This window comes from Salmo salar, chromosome ssa28 (genome assembly GCF_905237065.1).
Source record: "Salmo salar chromosome ssa28, Ssal_v3.1, whole genome shotgun sequence".
Classification (NCBI taxonomy): domain Eukaryota; kingdom Metazoa; phylum Chordata; class Actinopteri; order Salmoniformes; family Salmonidae; genus Salmo; species Salmo salar.
In genome coordinates, this window is record NC_059469.1 from 15,916,105 (window position 1) to 15,934,302 (window position 18,198).

The 18,198-nt window shown below is 46.4% G+C and overlaps 1 protein-coding gene across 2 annotated transcripts; it reads left to right on the plus strand.

Annotated features, from left to right (window-relative positions):
• Positions 1-900: 900 nt before the first annotated feature.
• Positions 901-17,970, plus strand: LOC106589585 (disks large-associated protein 5). Of its 2 annotated transcripts, none has more exons than XM_045710146.1 (16): positions 901-923; positions 1,584-1,828; positions 2,077-2,252; positions 10,041-10,112; positions 10,274-10,313; positions 10,455-10,502; positions 10,644-10,802; positions 10,922-11,207; positions 11,440-11,607; positions 11,729-11,817; positions 11,927-12,087; positions 12,851-13,214; positions 13,444-14,645; positions 16,893-17,070; positions 17,223-17,266; positions 17,456-17,970. In XM_045710146.1, the coding sequence occupies exons 2-16, from the start codon at positions 1,588-1,590 to the stop codon at positions 17,561-17,563; spliced, it is 3,336 nt and encodes a 1,111-aa protein (XP_045566102.1). In that variant the 5' UTR covers positions 901-923; positions 1,584-1,587; the 3' UTR covers positions 17,564-17,970. The 2 variants fall into 2 exon arrangements, with proteins under 2 accessions (XP_045566102.1, XP_014035206.2); XM_014179731.2 differs by lacking the exon at positions 901-923 and adding an exon at positions 966-1,346.
• Positions 17,971-18,198: the final 228 nt, after the last annotated feature.

The window sequence follows — 18,198 nt, forward strand, 5'->3', positions numbered from 1 at the left end:
GAGATATGGTCTCTCTCATGGGTGCAGTGTTGCCAACTTAGCGACTTTGTCGCTATATTTAGCGAGTATTCAGACCCCTCTAGCGACACATTTGCAAAAAATCGACTAGCGACAAATCTAGCGACCTTTTGTGGTGTTATTGAAGACTTTTGGAGCAGGAGATGTTCACCCCCTCCGCGTCCAGACTGCAAATGAATCGCGCATGTGGGAAGCCGCCGCTGGCTGATCCCACCCTGGCTTACATTTTTCAAAAACAATTAACCTGAATTAGGGCCAGACTAGTTACCATAATTTTTTCACATTGCCATTGCTAGTTTTTTCTATTGTCTCTTTTTGGTCCATTTAGATTGTTAATGTAGATTGTATATAAAAAAATGTAAAAAATGTTATGGTTAAAAAATGTAATGTTTTACTGTGACTTGTTGTAGGCTCCTAAGTGGACCATAAGGTTAAAAACCAAACCAAATTAAGATAACTAAACTAAAAAACAAATTAAATTAAATTAAAAATTAAATTAAAAACTAAGTAACCCCGCCAGAGTGTCTCTTTTGGGTCACTTCTGCCAGTCTCAAGCCCGGATAAAGGAGGGTTGGAATTGTGACATAAAAAAAAAACAAGAATTGACAGAAGAAAGTTCATTTGTAGTTCTAAACATATTTAGGGTGTTTTTTACTCACTTTTTGTCTCTCCCACGACGTTATTCCTCTCTCCTACAGCTCCATCACAATTACATGCACATGGTAAATTATGCAAATTGGGTGATGACGTCATTTAGCAACTTCTAGCGACTTTTAGGACAGCCAATAGCTACTTTCCTTACTGAGGAGTTGGCAACACTGCGTGGGTCTCCTGCTGATGACACTAGGGCCGCTCTTTAGTTGTCTGCTGTGTGTTGAGATTAGGCTATGATATCACATTACAAGGTGAATTTTGAAATTAGCAAAGTGGAGAGATGAGTGTGAGAAACAGTCAAATTCCATAGGACATAGAATAACCTTTATGTTAACTACATTAAATGAGAATAATAACCCGCCAAGGTACTTACAGTTGTATCTTTTTTATTTGTGTTTTCTTCGCCTATAATCAATGAACACACATTTCAAAGTACAGAAGAACAACTTCGAAATCTCTAGCCTATCAGCGCGACGCCCCTGACCGGAAATTTATAATTAGCCAATCAGCGTCGAACGGCTGAATTTTCAAAACTGACCCGCCATATTGTTGTTATTTTTAGTTAGCTAGCTAACTTGGAAGTCGTTTATCCGAGTACTTCCATCCATAAAGGTTGCTAGATAGTTGGACTGCTAGAACTTGGAAATCACCAATAATAATTACCTTTTCAACAGGTAAGAGTACACATTGATAAATCCTAGGTTGATTAATATTTCTCATAACTAGGTAGAGCATATTAAGCGTCAGTGACAAAATGTGACTGCTGCTAGTAAGCTAGCCAGCTAGTTTGTTTGGCTCATCGCTTGCTAACTAACTTCTAAATATACAGCCACACGATAATCAATATGTATTTGTCTGTAAAACGTGTTAGTAACTAGTAGTTTCATGCATTGTATGTATATTTGTCACAGGATCATGGACTCCATGGAAGCTCGTTTCGGCCACATGCGTCAGCGTGACACCAGTGTGGACATGCTGCGGGTGAAGATGTCTCGGAGACGGTCGCAGTCCCAGAAGGAGAACCGAGACAAGGCCCTGAACAGCCGCAGGCAGCTTGACAAGCTCCCCGAACTGGAATGCTCTCAACTGGACATATCTGTTGCAGAACATCTGTCAGTAATTCAGGAAAAAGCACCGAATGCAAAGCAAGTGAAAAGTGAGTTTTTGTGTGCTTTTGTTGTGTATTCGTGGATCACTTATTTAGCTACCTAACAGTATTCTCTAGGTAACGTTACTGTAGTCAGGTTAGCTGGCTTGAATATTTTCTTCTCTGAAACTGTGGTGTCAAAAAAAATGCGCCTGAGCCAATTTCGCCCTCATGCCTCTTCATCCTCCACGCCCACTAATATTATGTAATCCCACACTGATCTATTTTCTCTCCAACTCCCTCATTCTTTTTCTCAGACACTGCAGTGGAGGAGCGAATTAAAAAGCTTGCACGCTACAAAGAGAATAAGGAGCTTGTGAAGGAGAAAGAGAAGAGGGCAAGGGAGAAGAAGGGGGTGTTTAAGGTTGGGCTGTACCGGCCCCAGCCCCTGGCCCCTCTACCTCAGGCCCCAGCTGCCACAACCAAAGCCATGGTGAGGGGGCACAGTTTAACACTGAGTCTGTATACGGCTGACATATCTATAGATATTATATCCTTCGTCCTTGGGAGTCATCGTTCAATCGTTGAGTTGATGATGTACTTGACTCATCACCAGGGGGTGAACTTGGTGTGCTCAAAACTCATAGGGATATAAGACAGTGGCGGTTGGTGCCGTTTTAAGTTGAGGGAGGACAATTTTTCTTATGCGCTTGGCCTTATTTCTATTACATCATATTGGATGACTGTCGTTCATATTCCATTCACCCAGCTCAATGTAAAATTGATAGGTTTAGGCTACAACCTGATAATACAATTTTCCATATACCCATCATGAGGTTGCTACAGCAGGTCGGGAGAAAATTGAGTAATTCAGACAGTGACACATTCAATACCTCCTTGCCACGTGCCTGTATCTAGCTGATCTGGGGTGTAATCATTAGTCCAACCGTTGCAAACAAGTTTATATTGGACAAATTCAGGGTGGGTTTATCCCTGATTTGTTCTGTTTGCGTCCTTAAAGAAACGTTTTAAACGGAATCGGCGCAATGAATACACTCCTGATCACCGCAAACACAGTTCACTTTCATAGCAGCCATATACAAACAGCGTAATAATTTGCTCATTGTCTAATTCCTTCGGCAGCTATATGCTCTCCTCTCACCTTTTCCCTTTGCTTGTGGACTTCAGTGCACAATACAACAGCTGTCTGTGACCAGGTCGAAAAAACCTTTCCATACCATAACCGCTAACTGCTACACACGGCTTACATCATTGTCCCCTATTGTCAGTCAACATAGTTAGCTACTAGAACTAACACGTTAATAAACCTGCTACAATCGTGCAGTTTAGCAGTTACACTGGCAGGCCACGGTGGCAATAAATTAATAAAACCAAAAGCTTACGTTGACTTGGAGGAGTTCGTGTTGGATAGCCTGTAAACATGGCATCCATTTCTGTTTGAGTAGGCTAAACTAGCTAGGTAACATTTGCTAGCTAGGTAAGTGAAAGTGGAGAAAAAAATTGTGTGTATATTGTGTGTTCTGAAAGGCCCCTGAGTCTGCAACACCACTGAGCAAGGGGCACCACCAAGCAAGCAGCCCTATGAAGACCAAGGAGCTCTCCAAACAGGTCAGGGACAAAGTTGTGGAGTACAGATCAGGGTTGGGTTATAAAAAAAACCCATTGAACATCCCACGGAGAACCATTAAATCCATTGTTAAATGGAAAGAATATGGCACCACAACAAACCTGCCAAGGGAGGGCGGGCAGCCCACAAAAACTCACGGACCAGGCAATGAGGGCATTAATCAGAAGGCGCAACAAAGAGACCAAAGATGACCCTGAAGGAGTTGCAAAACTCTAATCTTCGCTGTGGAGCATCTGTCCATAGGACCACTTTAAGCTGTACACTCCACAGAGCTGGGCTTTATGGAAGTGTGGCCAGAAGAAAAGCCATTGCTTAAAGAAAAAATAAGCGAAAACGTTTGGTGTTCGCCAAAAGGCATGTGGGAGACTCCCCAAACATATGGAAGAAGGTACTCCGGTCAGATGAGATTAAAATTGAGCTTTTTGGCCATTAAGGAAAACACTACAGTGGGGGGGAAAAGTATTTGATCCCCTGCTGATTTTGTACGTTTGCCCACTGACAAAGAAATGATCAGTCTATAATTTTAATGGTAGGTTTACTTGAACAGTGACAGACAGAATAACAACAAAAATATAGAGAAAAACGCGTGTCAAAAATGTTATAAATGGATTTGTATTTTAATGAGGGAAATAAGTATTTGACCCCCTCTCAATCAAAGATTTCTGGCTCCCAGGTGTCTTATTTACAGGTAACGAGTTGAGATTAGACTCTTAAAGGGAGTGCTCCGAACCGCAGCTTGTTACCTGTATAAAAGACACCTGTCCACAGAAGCAATCAATCAATCAGATTCCAAACTCTCCACCATGGCCAAGACCAAAGAGCTCTCCAAGGATGTCAGGGACAAGATTGTAGACCTACACAAGGCTGGAATGGGCTACAAGACCATCGCCCAGCAGCTTGGTGAGAAGGTGACAACAGTTGGTGCGATTATTCGCAAATGGAAGAAACACAAAAGAACTGTCAATATCCCTTGGCCTGGGGCTCCATGCAAGATCTCACCTCGTGGAGTTGCAATGATCATGAGAACGGTGAGGAATCAGCCCAGAACTACACGGGAGGATCTTGTCAATGATCTCAAGGCAGCTGGGACCATAGTCACCAAGAAAACAATTGGTAACACACTATGCCGTGAAGGACTGAAATCCTGCAGCGCCCGCAAGGTCCCCCTGCTCAAGAAAGCACATATACATGCCCGTCTGTTTGCCAATGAACATCTGAATGATTCAGAGGACAACTGGGTGAAAGTGTTGTGGTCAGATGAGACCAAAATGGAGCTCTTTGGCATCACCTCAACTCGCCGTGTTTGGAGGAGGAGGAATGCTGCCTATGACCCCAAGAACACCATCCCCACCGTCAAACATGGAGGTGGAAAGATTATGCTTTGGGGGTGTTTTTCTGCTAAGGGGACAGGACAACTTCACTGCATCATTTGACGGGGCCATGTATTGTCAAATCTTGGGTGAGAACCCCCTTCCCTCTGCCAGGGCATTGAAAATGGGTCGTGGATGGGTATTCTAGCATGACAATGACCCAAAACACACAGCCAAGGCAACAAAGGAGTGGCTCAAGAAGAAGCACATTAAGGTCCTGGAGTGGCCTAGCCACTCTCCAGACCTTAATCCCATAGAAAATCTGTGGAGGGAGCTGAAGGTTCGAGTTGCCAAACGTCAGCCTCGAAACCTTAATGACTTGGAGAAGATCTGCGAAGAGGAGTGGGACAAAATCCCTCCTGAGATGTGTGCAAACTTGGTGGCCAACTACAAGAAATGTCTGACCTCTGATTGCCAACAAGGGTTTTGCCACCAAGTACTAAGTCATGTTTTGCAGAGGGGTCAAATACTTATTTCCCTCATTAAAATGCAAATCGATTTATAACATTTTTGAAATGCGTTTTTCTGGATTTTTTTGTTATTCTGTTTCTCACTGTTCATATAAACCTACCATTAAAATGATAGACTGATCATTTCTTTGTAAGTGGACAAACGTACAAAATCAGCAGGGGATCAAATACTTTTTTCCCCCACTGTATGTCTGGCGCAAACCCAACACCTCTTCACCCCGAGATCACCATCCCCACAGTGAAGCGGGGTGGCAGCATCATCTGTCTTGTCCCGTCCTGTCCCGTGTAAATATCGTTTTCCTCACCCCCCCCGGTATATATTTTAGTCTCACTTTCCATCTACGGACTGATTATACTCTCCTGCAACCTGCCTCACCCTGTGTGGTACGGAGCCCATCTTTTTATGCTTTGGAACCGGTACCCCAATCAGAAGCTAGCCAGCTAACTAGCTAGTAGTCAGTTAGCAACTGCTAGCAGTCTTCACCGTTAACTCGGACACGAGCCAGCCTCAGCTCGGTCAATACCTGCCAATCTGCACAGCACGATATCAACCCAGAGCATATCTGCCGACACGGAGCCCCGCCGATCCATCACGACTGGTCTGCCGACATAATCGTCCAAGGTGGTTTCAACAGGCCCTTTCGTTGCGAGGACTCCAAAGGCCTATCTGCTAGCCCCGGCCCGCTAGCTGTCTGAATTGCTGCGTCTCCAGCTCGCCTAGCGTAGTAGCGACTACTGAATCGGCTCCCTGACTCACCTATTGCTACTCATCGGACCCTATGATCACTTGGCTACACATGCCTCTCCCTAATGTCAATATGCCTTGTCTATTGCTGTTTTGGTTAGTGATTTGTCTTATTTCACTGCCCAATATGCCTTAGATAGCCCCTTTGTCCCACCCCTCACACATGCGGTGACCTCATCAGGCTTAACTGGTGCCTCTAGAGACACAACCTCTCATCGTCACTCAATGCCTAGGTTTACCTCCACTGTACTCGCATCCTACCATACCCTTGTCTGTACGTTAAGCCTTGAATCTATTCTTCTGCGCCCAGAAACCTGCTCCTTTTACTCTGTTCCGAACGCACGAGACGACCAGTTCTTATAGCCTTTAGCCGTACCCTTAGCCTACTCCTCCGGTGATGTAGAGGTTAATTTGCTGACTTTTGTAATCGTAAAAGCCTTGGTTTCATGCATGTTAACATCAGAAGCCTCCTCCCTAAGTTTGTTTTATTCACTGCTTTAGCTCACTTCACCAACCCTGATGTCCTAGCCATGTCTGAATCCTGGCTTAGGAAGGCCACCAAAAATCCAGAAATTTCCATCGCCAACTACAACATTTTCCGACAAGGTAGAACTGCCAAAGTGGGGCGGAGTTAGCCTGCAGAGTTATGTCATACTGACCAGGTCTGTTTGCCCAAACAATTCGAGCTTCTACTTTTTAAAAATCCACCTTTCCAGAAACAAGTCTCTCAATGTTGCCGCCTGTTATAGACCCCCCTCAGCCCCCAGCTGTGCCCTGGACACCATATGTGAATTGATTGCCCCCCATCTATCTTCAGAACTCTTAGTGTTAGGTGACCTAAACTGGGATATGCTTAACACCCTGGCCGTCCAACAATCTAAACTAGATGCCCTCAATCTCAAATTATCAAGGAACCTAGCAGGTACAACCCTAAATCTGTAACCATGGGCACCCTCTTAGATATCATCCTGACCAATTTGCCCTCTAAATAAAATACACCTCTGCTGTCTTCAACCAGGATCTCAGCGATCACTGCCTCATTGCCTGCGTCCGTAATGGGTCTGCGGTCAAACGACCACCCCTCTTCACTGTCAAACGCTCCCTGAAACACTTAATCGAGCAGGCCTTTCTAATCGACCTGGCCCGGGTATCCTGGAAGGATATTTACCTCATCCCGTCAGTAGAGGATGCCTGGTTGCTCTTTTAAAGTGCTTTCCTCACCATCTTAAATAAGCATGCCCATTCAAAAAAGGTAGAACTAAGAACAGATATAGCCCTTTGTTCACCCCAGACTTGACTGCCCTTAGCCACAGGATGTTTTTGTGCTGGTCTTCTGCATTAGCATCGGATAGCCCCCGCGATACGCAACTTTTCAGGGAAGTTAGGAACTAGTATACACAGTCAGTTAGTTAAGAAAGCAAAGGCTAGCTTTTTCTAACAGAAATGTCCATCCTGTAGCACAAACTCCAAAAAGTTCTGGGACACTGAAGTCCATAGAGAATAAGAGTACCTCCTCCCAGCTGCCCACTGCACTGAGGCTAGGAAACGCTGTCACCACGATAAATCTACGATAATTGATTATTTCAATAAGCATTTTTCTACGGCTGGCCATGCTTTCCACCTGGCTACCCTACCCCGGCCAACAGCTCTGCACCCCCTGCAGCAACTTGCCCAAGCCCCCCCCGCTTCTCCTTCACCCAAATCCAGACAGTTGATGTTCGGAAAGAGCTGCAAAATGTGGATCCTTACAAATCAGCTGGGCTAGACAATCTGGACCCTCTTTCTAAAATTATCCGCCGCAATTGTTACAACCCCTATTACTAGCCTGGTCAACCTCTTTCGTATCGTCTGAGATCCCCAGAGATTGGAAAGCTGCTGTGGTCATCCCCCTCTTCAAAGGGGGTGCCACTCTAGACCCAAACTGTTATAGACCTATATCCATGCTGCCCTGCCTTTCTAAAATCTTCGAAAGCCAAGTTAACAAACAGATCACCGACCATTTCGAATCCCACTGTACCTTCTCCACTATGCAATCTGGTTTCCGAGCTGGTCATGGGTGCACCTCAGCCACGCTCAAGGTCCTAAACGATATCATAACCGCCATCAATAAAAGACACTGTGCAGCCGTCTTCATCGACCTGGTCAAGGCTTTCGACTCTGTCAATCACCACAATCTTATCGGCAGACTCAACAGCCTTGGTTTCTCAAATGACTGCCTCGCCTGGTTCACCAACTACTTCTCAGACAAGAGTTCAGTGTGTCAAATCGGAGGGCCTGTTGTCCGGACCTCTGGCAGTCTCTATGGGGGTGCCACAGGGTTCAATTATCGGGCCGACTCTTTTCTCTGTATATATTAATGATGACGCTCTTGCTGCTGGTGATTCTCTGATCCACCTCTACACAGACGACACCATTCTGTATACATCTGGCACTTCTTTGGACACTGTGTTAACTAACCTCCAAACGAGCTTCAATGCCATACAACGCACCTTCCGTGGCCTCCAACTGCTTTTAATTGCTGCTTTTAAAAACTAAATGCATGCTTTTCAACCGATTTGCTGTCCGCCTGACAAGCAGCACTACTCTGGACGGTTCTGACTTGGAGTATGTGGACAACTACAAATACCTAGGTGTCTGGTTAGACTGTAAACTCTCCTTCCAGACTCACATTAAGCATCTCCAATCCAAAATTAAATCTAGAATCTGCTTTCATTTCGCAACAAAGCCTCCTTCACTCATGCTGCCAAACATACCCTTGTAAAACTGACTGGCCTACCGATCCTTGACTTTGGCAATATCATTTACAAAATAGCCTCCAACACTACTCAGCACACTGGATGTAGTCTATCACAGTGCCATCCGTTTTGTCATCAAAGCCCCATATACTACCCACCACTGCAACCTGTATGCTCTCGTTGGCTGGCCCTCACTTCATATTCGTCGCCAAGGAGATGAATACTTTCGCAAGCCACTGTAGCTAGTGCTGTCGTTCTCTCGCTTCTCCTTAATTTTGGAAGAAATCAATTTGTTAAACTGTTCAACTATTGTTGTTCTCTCTCTTTGAGGCAACTATTTACCACATGTTATGCACTGCAGTGCTAGCTAGCTATAGCTTATGCTTTCAGTACTAGATTAATTCTCTCCTTTGATTGCGTCGACAAAACTTCATACTGCAAGAGCTCTGATAGGTTGGAGGACGTCCTCCGGAAGTTGTCAAAATTACTGTGGAAGTCTGTGGAAGGGGGTGAGAACCATGAGCCTCCTAGGTTTTGTATTGAAGTCAATGTACCAGAGGAGGATGGAAACTGTCCTTCGGCTACACCATGGTGTTGAGGCTACTGTAGACCTTTGTTGCAAAACTGTGTGTTTTAATCAAATATTTGGTGACGTGACTATATTTAGTATAGTTTTATCTAAAAAATTATCTTTATTTTATTTTTTTTCCCACTGTTTTTATGAAATTTCCCGTTCTCCTCTGAGGAGCCTACACTGACATAAGAACAGAACTGGTGTTCTTAAGCCACGTTTATACCTGGTGCTAACATGCGTCCTTTGTTCTGATTGTGTCCATCCTGATTGTGCCAATATTTGTCGACTGGTGTAGACGATCAAAAGACACATTGTGGGCTGCTTTTGATCAGATCTTCCTGACTACCACTGGAAGTAGTCCGGCACGCATTGTCTGTGTATCTCTCAAGTGTAGATCAATATGGACAATGACACCATTTTAAATCCTCATTATCCTACCTTCAATCATTGACAGCTGGCACAATTGACTTATGACAGCAATATGTTTTAAAATAAATATTATTTTTGAAAGAATATCTGTTACATTTGCATACAGGGAGGGACCAGGAAATCTGGTCACAATGTGGACACAGTGGCTGGATGAGACATTTTACTACCATGTGTAAACACACTTGAAAATGTGGTAACAATCCGATTGTGGACAAGATCAGGACAAAGGATGCCAGTTAGCACCAGGTATAAGCAAGGATTTAGTGGTGTTACGTTGTCATAACGGAGCCTTGCCTTTTCCTCCTACCAGGCAACAACGACAGTGGTCCAGCCCCAATCCACCAGAGTGACGCGCTCAACCATGAGGCAGCAAGCCCCCCAGGTGAATAAAAAAATTCCCCTACCAAGTCTGCATTTTGTTCTGCACACATCTTTTATATAAGATTTTCTGTTAGATTATTTAGTCAATAACTATAATAGCAGCTTTTTGGAATAACCATATAATTGACAAAATGCTGTATTTTCTCTGTTCCATTGGCCTAGGCACCACAGACTATTGACACTGTCCCTGCTTCAAGAAAAGGTTGTTTTTTGTGTTTTTTTTTTACCCCCACTTTAACTCAAACAATTTTCCTACCCTAAATAATCATTTGAATGGTGTGCTTAATTCAACACCTGTATGTACTGACTGCTAACCCCTTAACTTGACGTGGTTCTGTCTTAGTTGAACCAGCTGTGGTCAGGTCAACCAGGAGAACCAAGATCACTATAGGTAACACCCCTAACCATGACAATAATCTGTCAACTGTTCTATACATTACGCCCCAAAAGCCTTTTGTTTAGCCAATTATTTAACCCCGATAAACATATCCTTGACTTGTAATGTAACTGTTCTTTTTCCACTTTCCTGCAGATGAACCAGTAGTCAGAGCCCCATCCACAAGGTCAGCTAACAGGCCTCTGGTCTCTGTGGCCCCTGTGGCAAAGGACAAACCTGCTGCAGCTCCCAAGACCAGATCAAATACCAAGCAGTATGCAGCACCACCTGTTGGCAGAGGGAGGAACACCAGGGGTGAGCATTGGCAGCTGACATCCCACGCGTCATATGCATTATTCCTCTACAACATTTTGTGGTTTCCCCCATGTTATTTCTGCATGGGGAAAAAAAGTACATTTTTACATTCTCTTCAGGAAATACTGAAAGCAATAAGCAAGCTGCTGTAAAAGTGAGAAAGACAGAGGAGCCCAGGGCTGCCAGTCCCCCACCCCCCAGTGTAAAGGAGGAGAAGATGGTAGAAGACCCTGCCCCTGCTGATCCAGAAGCTGTCCCAGCCCAGGCTTCCTCCCTCCCCCCTCCAGCCCCTCCCCCATCCTCCTTCGCTCCTCAGGGCTTTGTGTTCCAGGCCCCAGCAGGCCTGTCCAGGTTCAAGCCCACCCCTCTCACCCCCCGCTCTGCAGACTCCTTCTTCAAACCCAGGTAACACATTGTGGGTTTCTCCACTCTTCTTTGATCAGTCTGTATCCCTCTAACATATTTTAGATTCCCTTGTAATATTTATTAGGTGCATTACAGATGCATTTTTTTTCAACTGGGGTTTGAAAACCTGGTTGATATACTGTTACTGTTTATTAAAATATGACTGGCTGTCATTTCTTACTGAAAACGTATTGACGTTTTCTGTTTTAAATCTTCATCCTCCTCTCTGCAGTGTCCCTGCCTTTGTACTACCACCTGTGCCACTCTGGCTCTCTGACTTGGTGCCCAAAATGGAGCTCAGTGCTCCCTCTCCTGCCAAGTCCCCTGTTCAATCCCCGCCTTCTCCTACTCTGGCCCCTCAGTGTCCCCAGGAACCAGAGCATGATGTGCCCTACTTTAGGTGAGGGTTACATTTTAGCTGACAAACTATCATGCATATTATATGAAACCAAGTCAACAGTGAAGTTCCTGACCTAGACAAGTGTTGTATTATGTGATATGTGAATGTCTGTGTCTGTCAGGTTGGTGGTGGTCAGTGAGACCAAGAGACTGACAGCATTTTGTCAGCAGTGGGAGCCCAGGGTGGATGATACCTCTATCCCTGAAGAGAGTGAGTGACTTCATGTGTTTTAACCATATTAAGTGGTTGATTTGGATTTCTATCAGTGAAATGCATCCTACAACATTTCCTCAATGTTTATATCCATCCCTTTGTGAAGTGCGTGACCGTATGCGTACTGCGGTGGGCCAGGCCAGGCTGCTGATGAAGGAGAGGTTTGGTCAGTTCTCTGGCCTGGTGGATGACTGTGAGCTTGGCAGAGGAGAGAAAATCACCACATGCACCGACTTGCAAGGCTTCTGGGACATGGTCTTCTACCAGGTGGGTTAGTGACTAGGAGGACGTGGTCTTCTACCAGGTGGGTTAGTGACTAGGAGGACGTGGTCTACTACCAGGTGGGTTAGTGACTAGGAGGACGTGGTCTACTACCAGGTGGGTTAGTGACTAGGAGGACGTGGTCTACTACCAGGTGGGTTAGTGACTAGGAGGACGTGGTCTACTACCAGGTGGGTTAGTGACTAGGAGGACGTGGTCTACTACCAGGTGGGTTAGTGACTAGGAGGACGTGGTCTACTACCAGGTGGGTTAGTGACTAGGAGGACGTGGTCTACTACCAGGTGGGTTAGTGACTAGGAGGACGTGGTCTACTACCAGGTGGGTTAGTGACTAGGAGGACGTGGTCTACTACCAGGTGGGTTAGTGACTAGGAGGACGTGGTCTACTACCAGGTGGGTTAGTGACTAGGAGGACGTGGTCTACTACCAGGTGGGTTAGTGACTAGGAGGACGTGGTCTACTACCAGGTGGGTTAGTGACTAGGAGGACGTGGTCTACTACCAGGTGGGTTAGTGACTAGGAGGACGTGGTCTACTACTGTGTGTAGAATTAGATGAACAGACACGGGTGGTTAGTCTGCATATGCTTGACTGTTAATACTAAGTCTAAACTATACTAGCTACCTCTAGGAAGAATTACCACCTAGATCGGTACAGCATTCTAAAAGGTTGAAAATGTGGATGCAAGCTTTCTAAAAAGGTACCCCCTCTTCTTTCCTCGCTCACCTTGTTCGACTCTTCCTCTTTCAGGTAGAAGACGTGAACAAGAAGTTTGGTGCTCTGAAGGAAGCGGAGTCTAAGGGTTGGCAGGAGGAGAGAAAGCCCCCACCACGACAGAGGAAGGTGGTCAAGAAGCCGGCCTCTGCTCTGGTGGCTAAGCCTGTCGGTGGTGCTGCCGCCAAGTCTCGTCTGGCTGCCATCAAGGCTGCTATTAAGGTCAAGCAGCTGGCTGCAGAGGCAGAGAAGGCAGTCCAGGCCGCAGGGCCAGGCAGTGCTGTGGACGACCCTGCTCAAGCTCCTCAGGACCCCCAGGCAGAGACCTTGGCCCCAGAGTCACCTGTGGTGGTGTTCCAGGGAGGCTTCTTCCAGGTGGAGAGTCCCGCCAAACTCACAGGTGAGAGTCATACCTCTGCTGTTCTTTACCCACGCTTCCCCTCAACTGCTGTGATGCACAGAGATATGGATGGAGGCAGAGGAAGATGCATAGAATGGCAGGCTGAAAGGACGGAGGGTTTGCTCGGGCCTGGAAGACCGCTGACATCGCCCTCTGTCAGTGTTAGAGGTACCAACTAGTGAGGGAGTTGGGAATTGACTGACTGCTGTATTGTCTCTGTCTTTTCTAGGGTCTGTGAGGAGATCAACCCGTGTAGCTACCAGGCCGCCACAGGCTTCTCCCTGCTCTGTCACCAAGTTCTCCACCCCCGTCAGAACCCGCCACTCCAACGCTGCTGCAGCTGCACAGCCCTCTACTCTCCCCCGCCTCACCCCTGCTCGCTCCACCCTCACCCCTGCTCGCTCCACCCTCACCCCTGCTCGCTCCACCCTCACCCCTGCTCGCTCCACCCTCACCCCTGCTCGCTCCACCCCTGCTCGCTCCACCCCTGCTCGCTCCACCCCTGCTCGCTCCACCCCTGCTCGCTCCACCCCTGCTCGCTCCACCCCTGCTCGCTCCACCCCTGCTCGCTCCACCCCTGCTCGCTCCACCCCCACCCCTGCTCGCTCCACCCTCACCCCTGCTCGCTCCACCCTCACCCCTGCTCGCTCCAGGCTCACCCCTGCCTGCTCCAGGCTCTCCCCTACAAGTCAGTTTGATGCCACCCCACTCTGCACCCTGGCCCCCGCTCAGAATAGCCCCACCAGAGTCTCTCTCTGCTTCTCACCAGTCAAAGAAGCTTTGATAGACGCCCAGTCAGAGGAAGGCCCCAGCAACCAACCAGAGCTAGTCTCGGTCCAGAATGAAGTCACTCCTGACCAACCAGAGCCCGAGAGCATGCAGGAAACTTGTGACCAATCAGAGGTTGTTACAGAGCCCACTGTTTATCATGAGGAGCACATTGAGAGCTGTGAGTCTGAGAAAATGAGCCAATCGCCATCCAACACACAACAGCTGACCAATGACGAAATGCCCCAAGAAGCCTTTAGCCAATCGGTGTTGGCTACAGAGGAGCCCAACCAATCGGAGCTCCTGGCCGTGCCTGAAGTGAGCAGCACTGTGGCTATCCACCTAAGCCTATCCTCTCACTCACTCCAGGACAGAGAAGAAGATTTAGAGGCCTACGATATCAGCCTACCCATCTCACCAAGGCTTTCCCTCTCGCCCTCACTGCCCCACACTCCCACCCATGGGGCAGAGTTCTCCCCAGTCAGGAGCCCTGCCTTGAGCTTCACCCTCTCCTCCAACCCAGCCAGGCCAAAACCTACCGAGGACAGAATATCTCCCCTCTCCTCACCCTGCCTGCTGCCCTCCCCTCCTACTGTCCAGGTCTCCCTCAGCGTCTCAGATAATGCCGACGTGACAATGACTCCAAATGCTTCTATCACTGAGGTAAGCGTTTTAGCAAAGGAGATAGTGGTGTGTGTGTGTATATAAACTCAGCAAAAAAAGAAACGTCCTCTCACTGTCAACTGCGTTTATTTTCAGCAAACTTAACATGTGAAAGTATTTTTATGAACATAACAAGATTCAACAACTGAGACAGAAACTGAACAAGTTCCAGACATGTGACTAACAGAAATGGAATAATGTGTCCCTCACACGAGGGAGGAGGATGTCTTCCCTGTATCACACAGCGTTGAGATTGCCTGCAATGACAACCGGCTCAATCCGATGACGCTGTGACACACCGCCCCAGACCATGACGGACCCTCCCTCCAAATCGATCCCGCTCCAGAGTACAGGCCAAGGTGTAACGCTCATTCCTTTGATGATAAACGCGAATCCGACCATCACCCCTGGTGAGACAAAACCGCGACTCCTCAGTGAAGAGCACTTTTTGTCAGTCCGTCTGGTCCAGCGACGGTGGGTTTGTGCCCGTAGGCGATGTTGTTGCCGGTGATGTCTGGCGAGGACCTGCCTTACAACAGGCCTACAAGCCCTCACTACAGCCTATTGCAGACAGTCTGAGCACTGATGGAGGGATTGTGCGTTCCTGGTGTAACTCAGGCAGTTGTTGTTGCCATCCTGTACCTGTCCTGCAGGTGTGATGTTCGGATGTACCGATCCTGTGCAGGTTTTGTTACACGTGGTCTGCCACTGCGAGGACGATCAGCTGTCTGTCCTGTCTCCCTGTAGCGCTGTCTTAGGCGTCTCACAGTACGGACATTGCGATTTATTGCCCTGGCCACATCTGCAGTCCTCATGTCTCCTTGCAGCATGCCTAAGGCACATTCACGCAGATGAATGCCTACCGTCTATAAGCTGTTAGTGTCTTAACGACCGTTCCACAGGTGCATGTTCATTAATTGTATATGGTTCAGTCAACAAGCTTGGGAAACAGTGTTTAAACCCTTTACAATGAAGATCTGGGAAGTCATCTGGATTTTTACGAATTATCTTTGATAGACGGTCCTGATAAAGGGACGTTTATATATGTGTGTGTACACCCCTTCAAATTAGTGGATTCCGCTATTTCAGCCACACTTGTTGCTGACCGGAGTATAAAATGTATCAAACAGCCATGGAATCTCCATAGACAAATATTGACAGTAGAGCAGAGTGACTTTCAACGTGGTATCATCATAGGATGCCACCTTTCCAACAAGTCAGTTTGTCAAATTTCTGCCCTGCTAGAGCTGCCCTGGTCAACTGTAATTGCTGTTATTGTGAAGTGGAAATGTCTAGGAGCAGCAAAAGCTCAACCGCAAAGTGGTAGGCCACACAAGCTCACAGAACGGGACCACTGAGTGCTGAAGCACATAATAATAGTCTGTCCTCGGTTGCAACACTCACTACCGAGTTCCAAACTGCTTCTGGAAGCAACGTCAGCACAAGAACTGTTTATCGGGAGCGTCATAAAATGGGTTTCCATGGCCGAGCAGCCGCACACGAGCCTAAGATCATTATGCGCAATACCAAGAGTGGTGTAAAGCTCTCCGCTATTGGACTCTGGGGCAGTGGAAACGCGTTCTCTGGAGTGATGAATCACGTTTCACAATCTGGCAGTCCGATGGAAGAATCTGGGTTTGGCGGATGCTGGGAGAACACTACCTGCCCCAATTTATATTGGCAACATTGAAGTTTGGTGGAGGAGGAATAATGGTCTGGGGCTGTTTTTCATGGTTCAGGCTTGGCCCCATAGTTCCAGTGAAGGGAAATCTTAACACTGAAGCATACAATGACATTCTAGATGGTTCTGTGCTGCCAACTTTGTTAAAAAAAGAGTTTGGGGAAGGCCATTTCCTGTTTCAGCATGACAATGCCCCCGTGCACAAAGTGAGGTCCATACAGAAATTGTTTGTTGATCGGTGTGGAAGAACATGACTGGCCTACACAGAGCCCTGACATCGACCCCCATCGAACACCTTTTGGATGAATTGGAACGCCGACAGCGAGCCAGACCTAATCGCCCAACATCAGTGCCCAACCTCACTCATGCTCTTGTGGCTGAATGGAAGCAAGTCCCTGTAGCAATGATCCAAAACCAGTGGACCGCCTTCCCTGGAGGCTGTTATAGCAGCAAAGGGGGGAACAACTCCATATTAATGCCCATGATTTAGGAATGAGATGTTTGATGAGCAGGTGTCTCTTAATGTATGACTTGCAAGAGGTAATTGTTTTCTCTAAATACACTAGAGTCTTCTGGGGTTGGAGTTTGAGCGCTACCTCCAACCCGTAGCAAGCTGCAACCTGTCGCCACGGGAGGTGGCTGTTGCTGAGGAGATGCTGTCGCCCATGGCGATAGACATAGAAATGGAGAGTCCGATGGCTCAGTCTGGAGAGCCCACTTGGGAGGAAGTGTTGTCTCCCACAGGTAAGGTGTGTGTGTGTGTGTGTGTGTGTGTGTGTGCACCTGGGTTTTGGCGCTTGGATAGGCTTTAACTTGGATATTTGTATTCCTTATGGTGGATTTGTTTTCTTTTTCAATCATGTCATTTTTGTATTCCCTCCTCACTCCCATCACAGCGTTTCCTAGTTTGGCACAAATGTTCACCCCACGGACCACAAAGGTTAACTTCCTTGTTTTACCCCCTTCTTTCTTGCATATATAAAGTATGATTGCATTTGGTGTTGGATCACTTTTCACTTTGGTGTTCTGAAATATGTAATTTTACTATTAGGCATGCATTCTTCTCAATTCATCAACTGACCCATGCTGTCCCCACTTCATTCTCCTAAATCTCTTCTCTCTCCTCCAGCCAGTTGAGTCGGACATGTTGCTCTTCACCCCTGATCAGATGGACAGAGTGAGACAGTCAATGTGCCCCAGTGACCTCATGTCATTCACACCTCCATCTAATAGATAGAACAAGCAACTGATGAGACCCATTTTAACAGCTGTTTTTTTTTTCTCTCCATTTCGCTCGAGACTAGTTTTTATAGTCTCTCAAAGAAAATAATTTTTTATATGCATTGTTACTTTTTCTAAACTCCTCTAATTGTCAGAAAAGTGTTTTTATGTAACTTCAACAGATTTTCAAGAATTTTCCTTAAACTATTTTGTGCTATGTCTACTACAACTTTGTTATTGAAATCCCAAGAGGCTCCAGGTAGTTTCCTAACTGTTAAGCACATTTTCTATGGTGCCCAGGTGTGTGCAGTAAAAAAAAAAAAAGCGTAATCAAGCGTTTATATATAGCCTAAATTCTTCTATGTTGAATATGCATGCTGAAAAACCTTTTTGTTTGTGTAAATAAAATGTTGATTCTTCAAAGTGGCCTTCAACAGACTTCTTTCTTTAAAGGGTTCCTTTCCTTCAAGCACTATTGAAGCAACGCTGCAGCGTGTTATATTTAACCGTGAAGGCTGCAGCAGGAGCTAACTGGTTTGTCAGTGCCTCTTTCTACAACTATAGCATCTATACCAAACAATGACTGTGAATCATGAAACAATACTCCCACCTATGTAATTCTGATAATGACTTTATTATCAGAAGAATTGT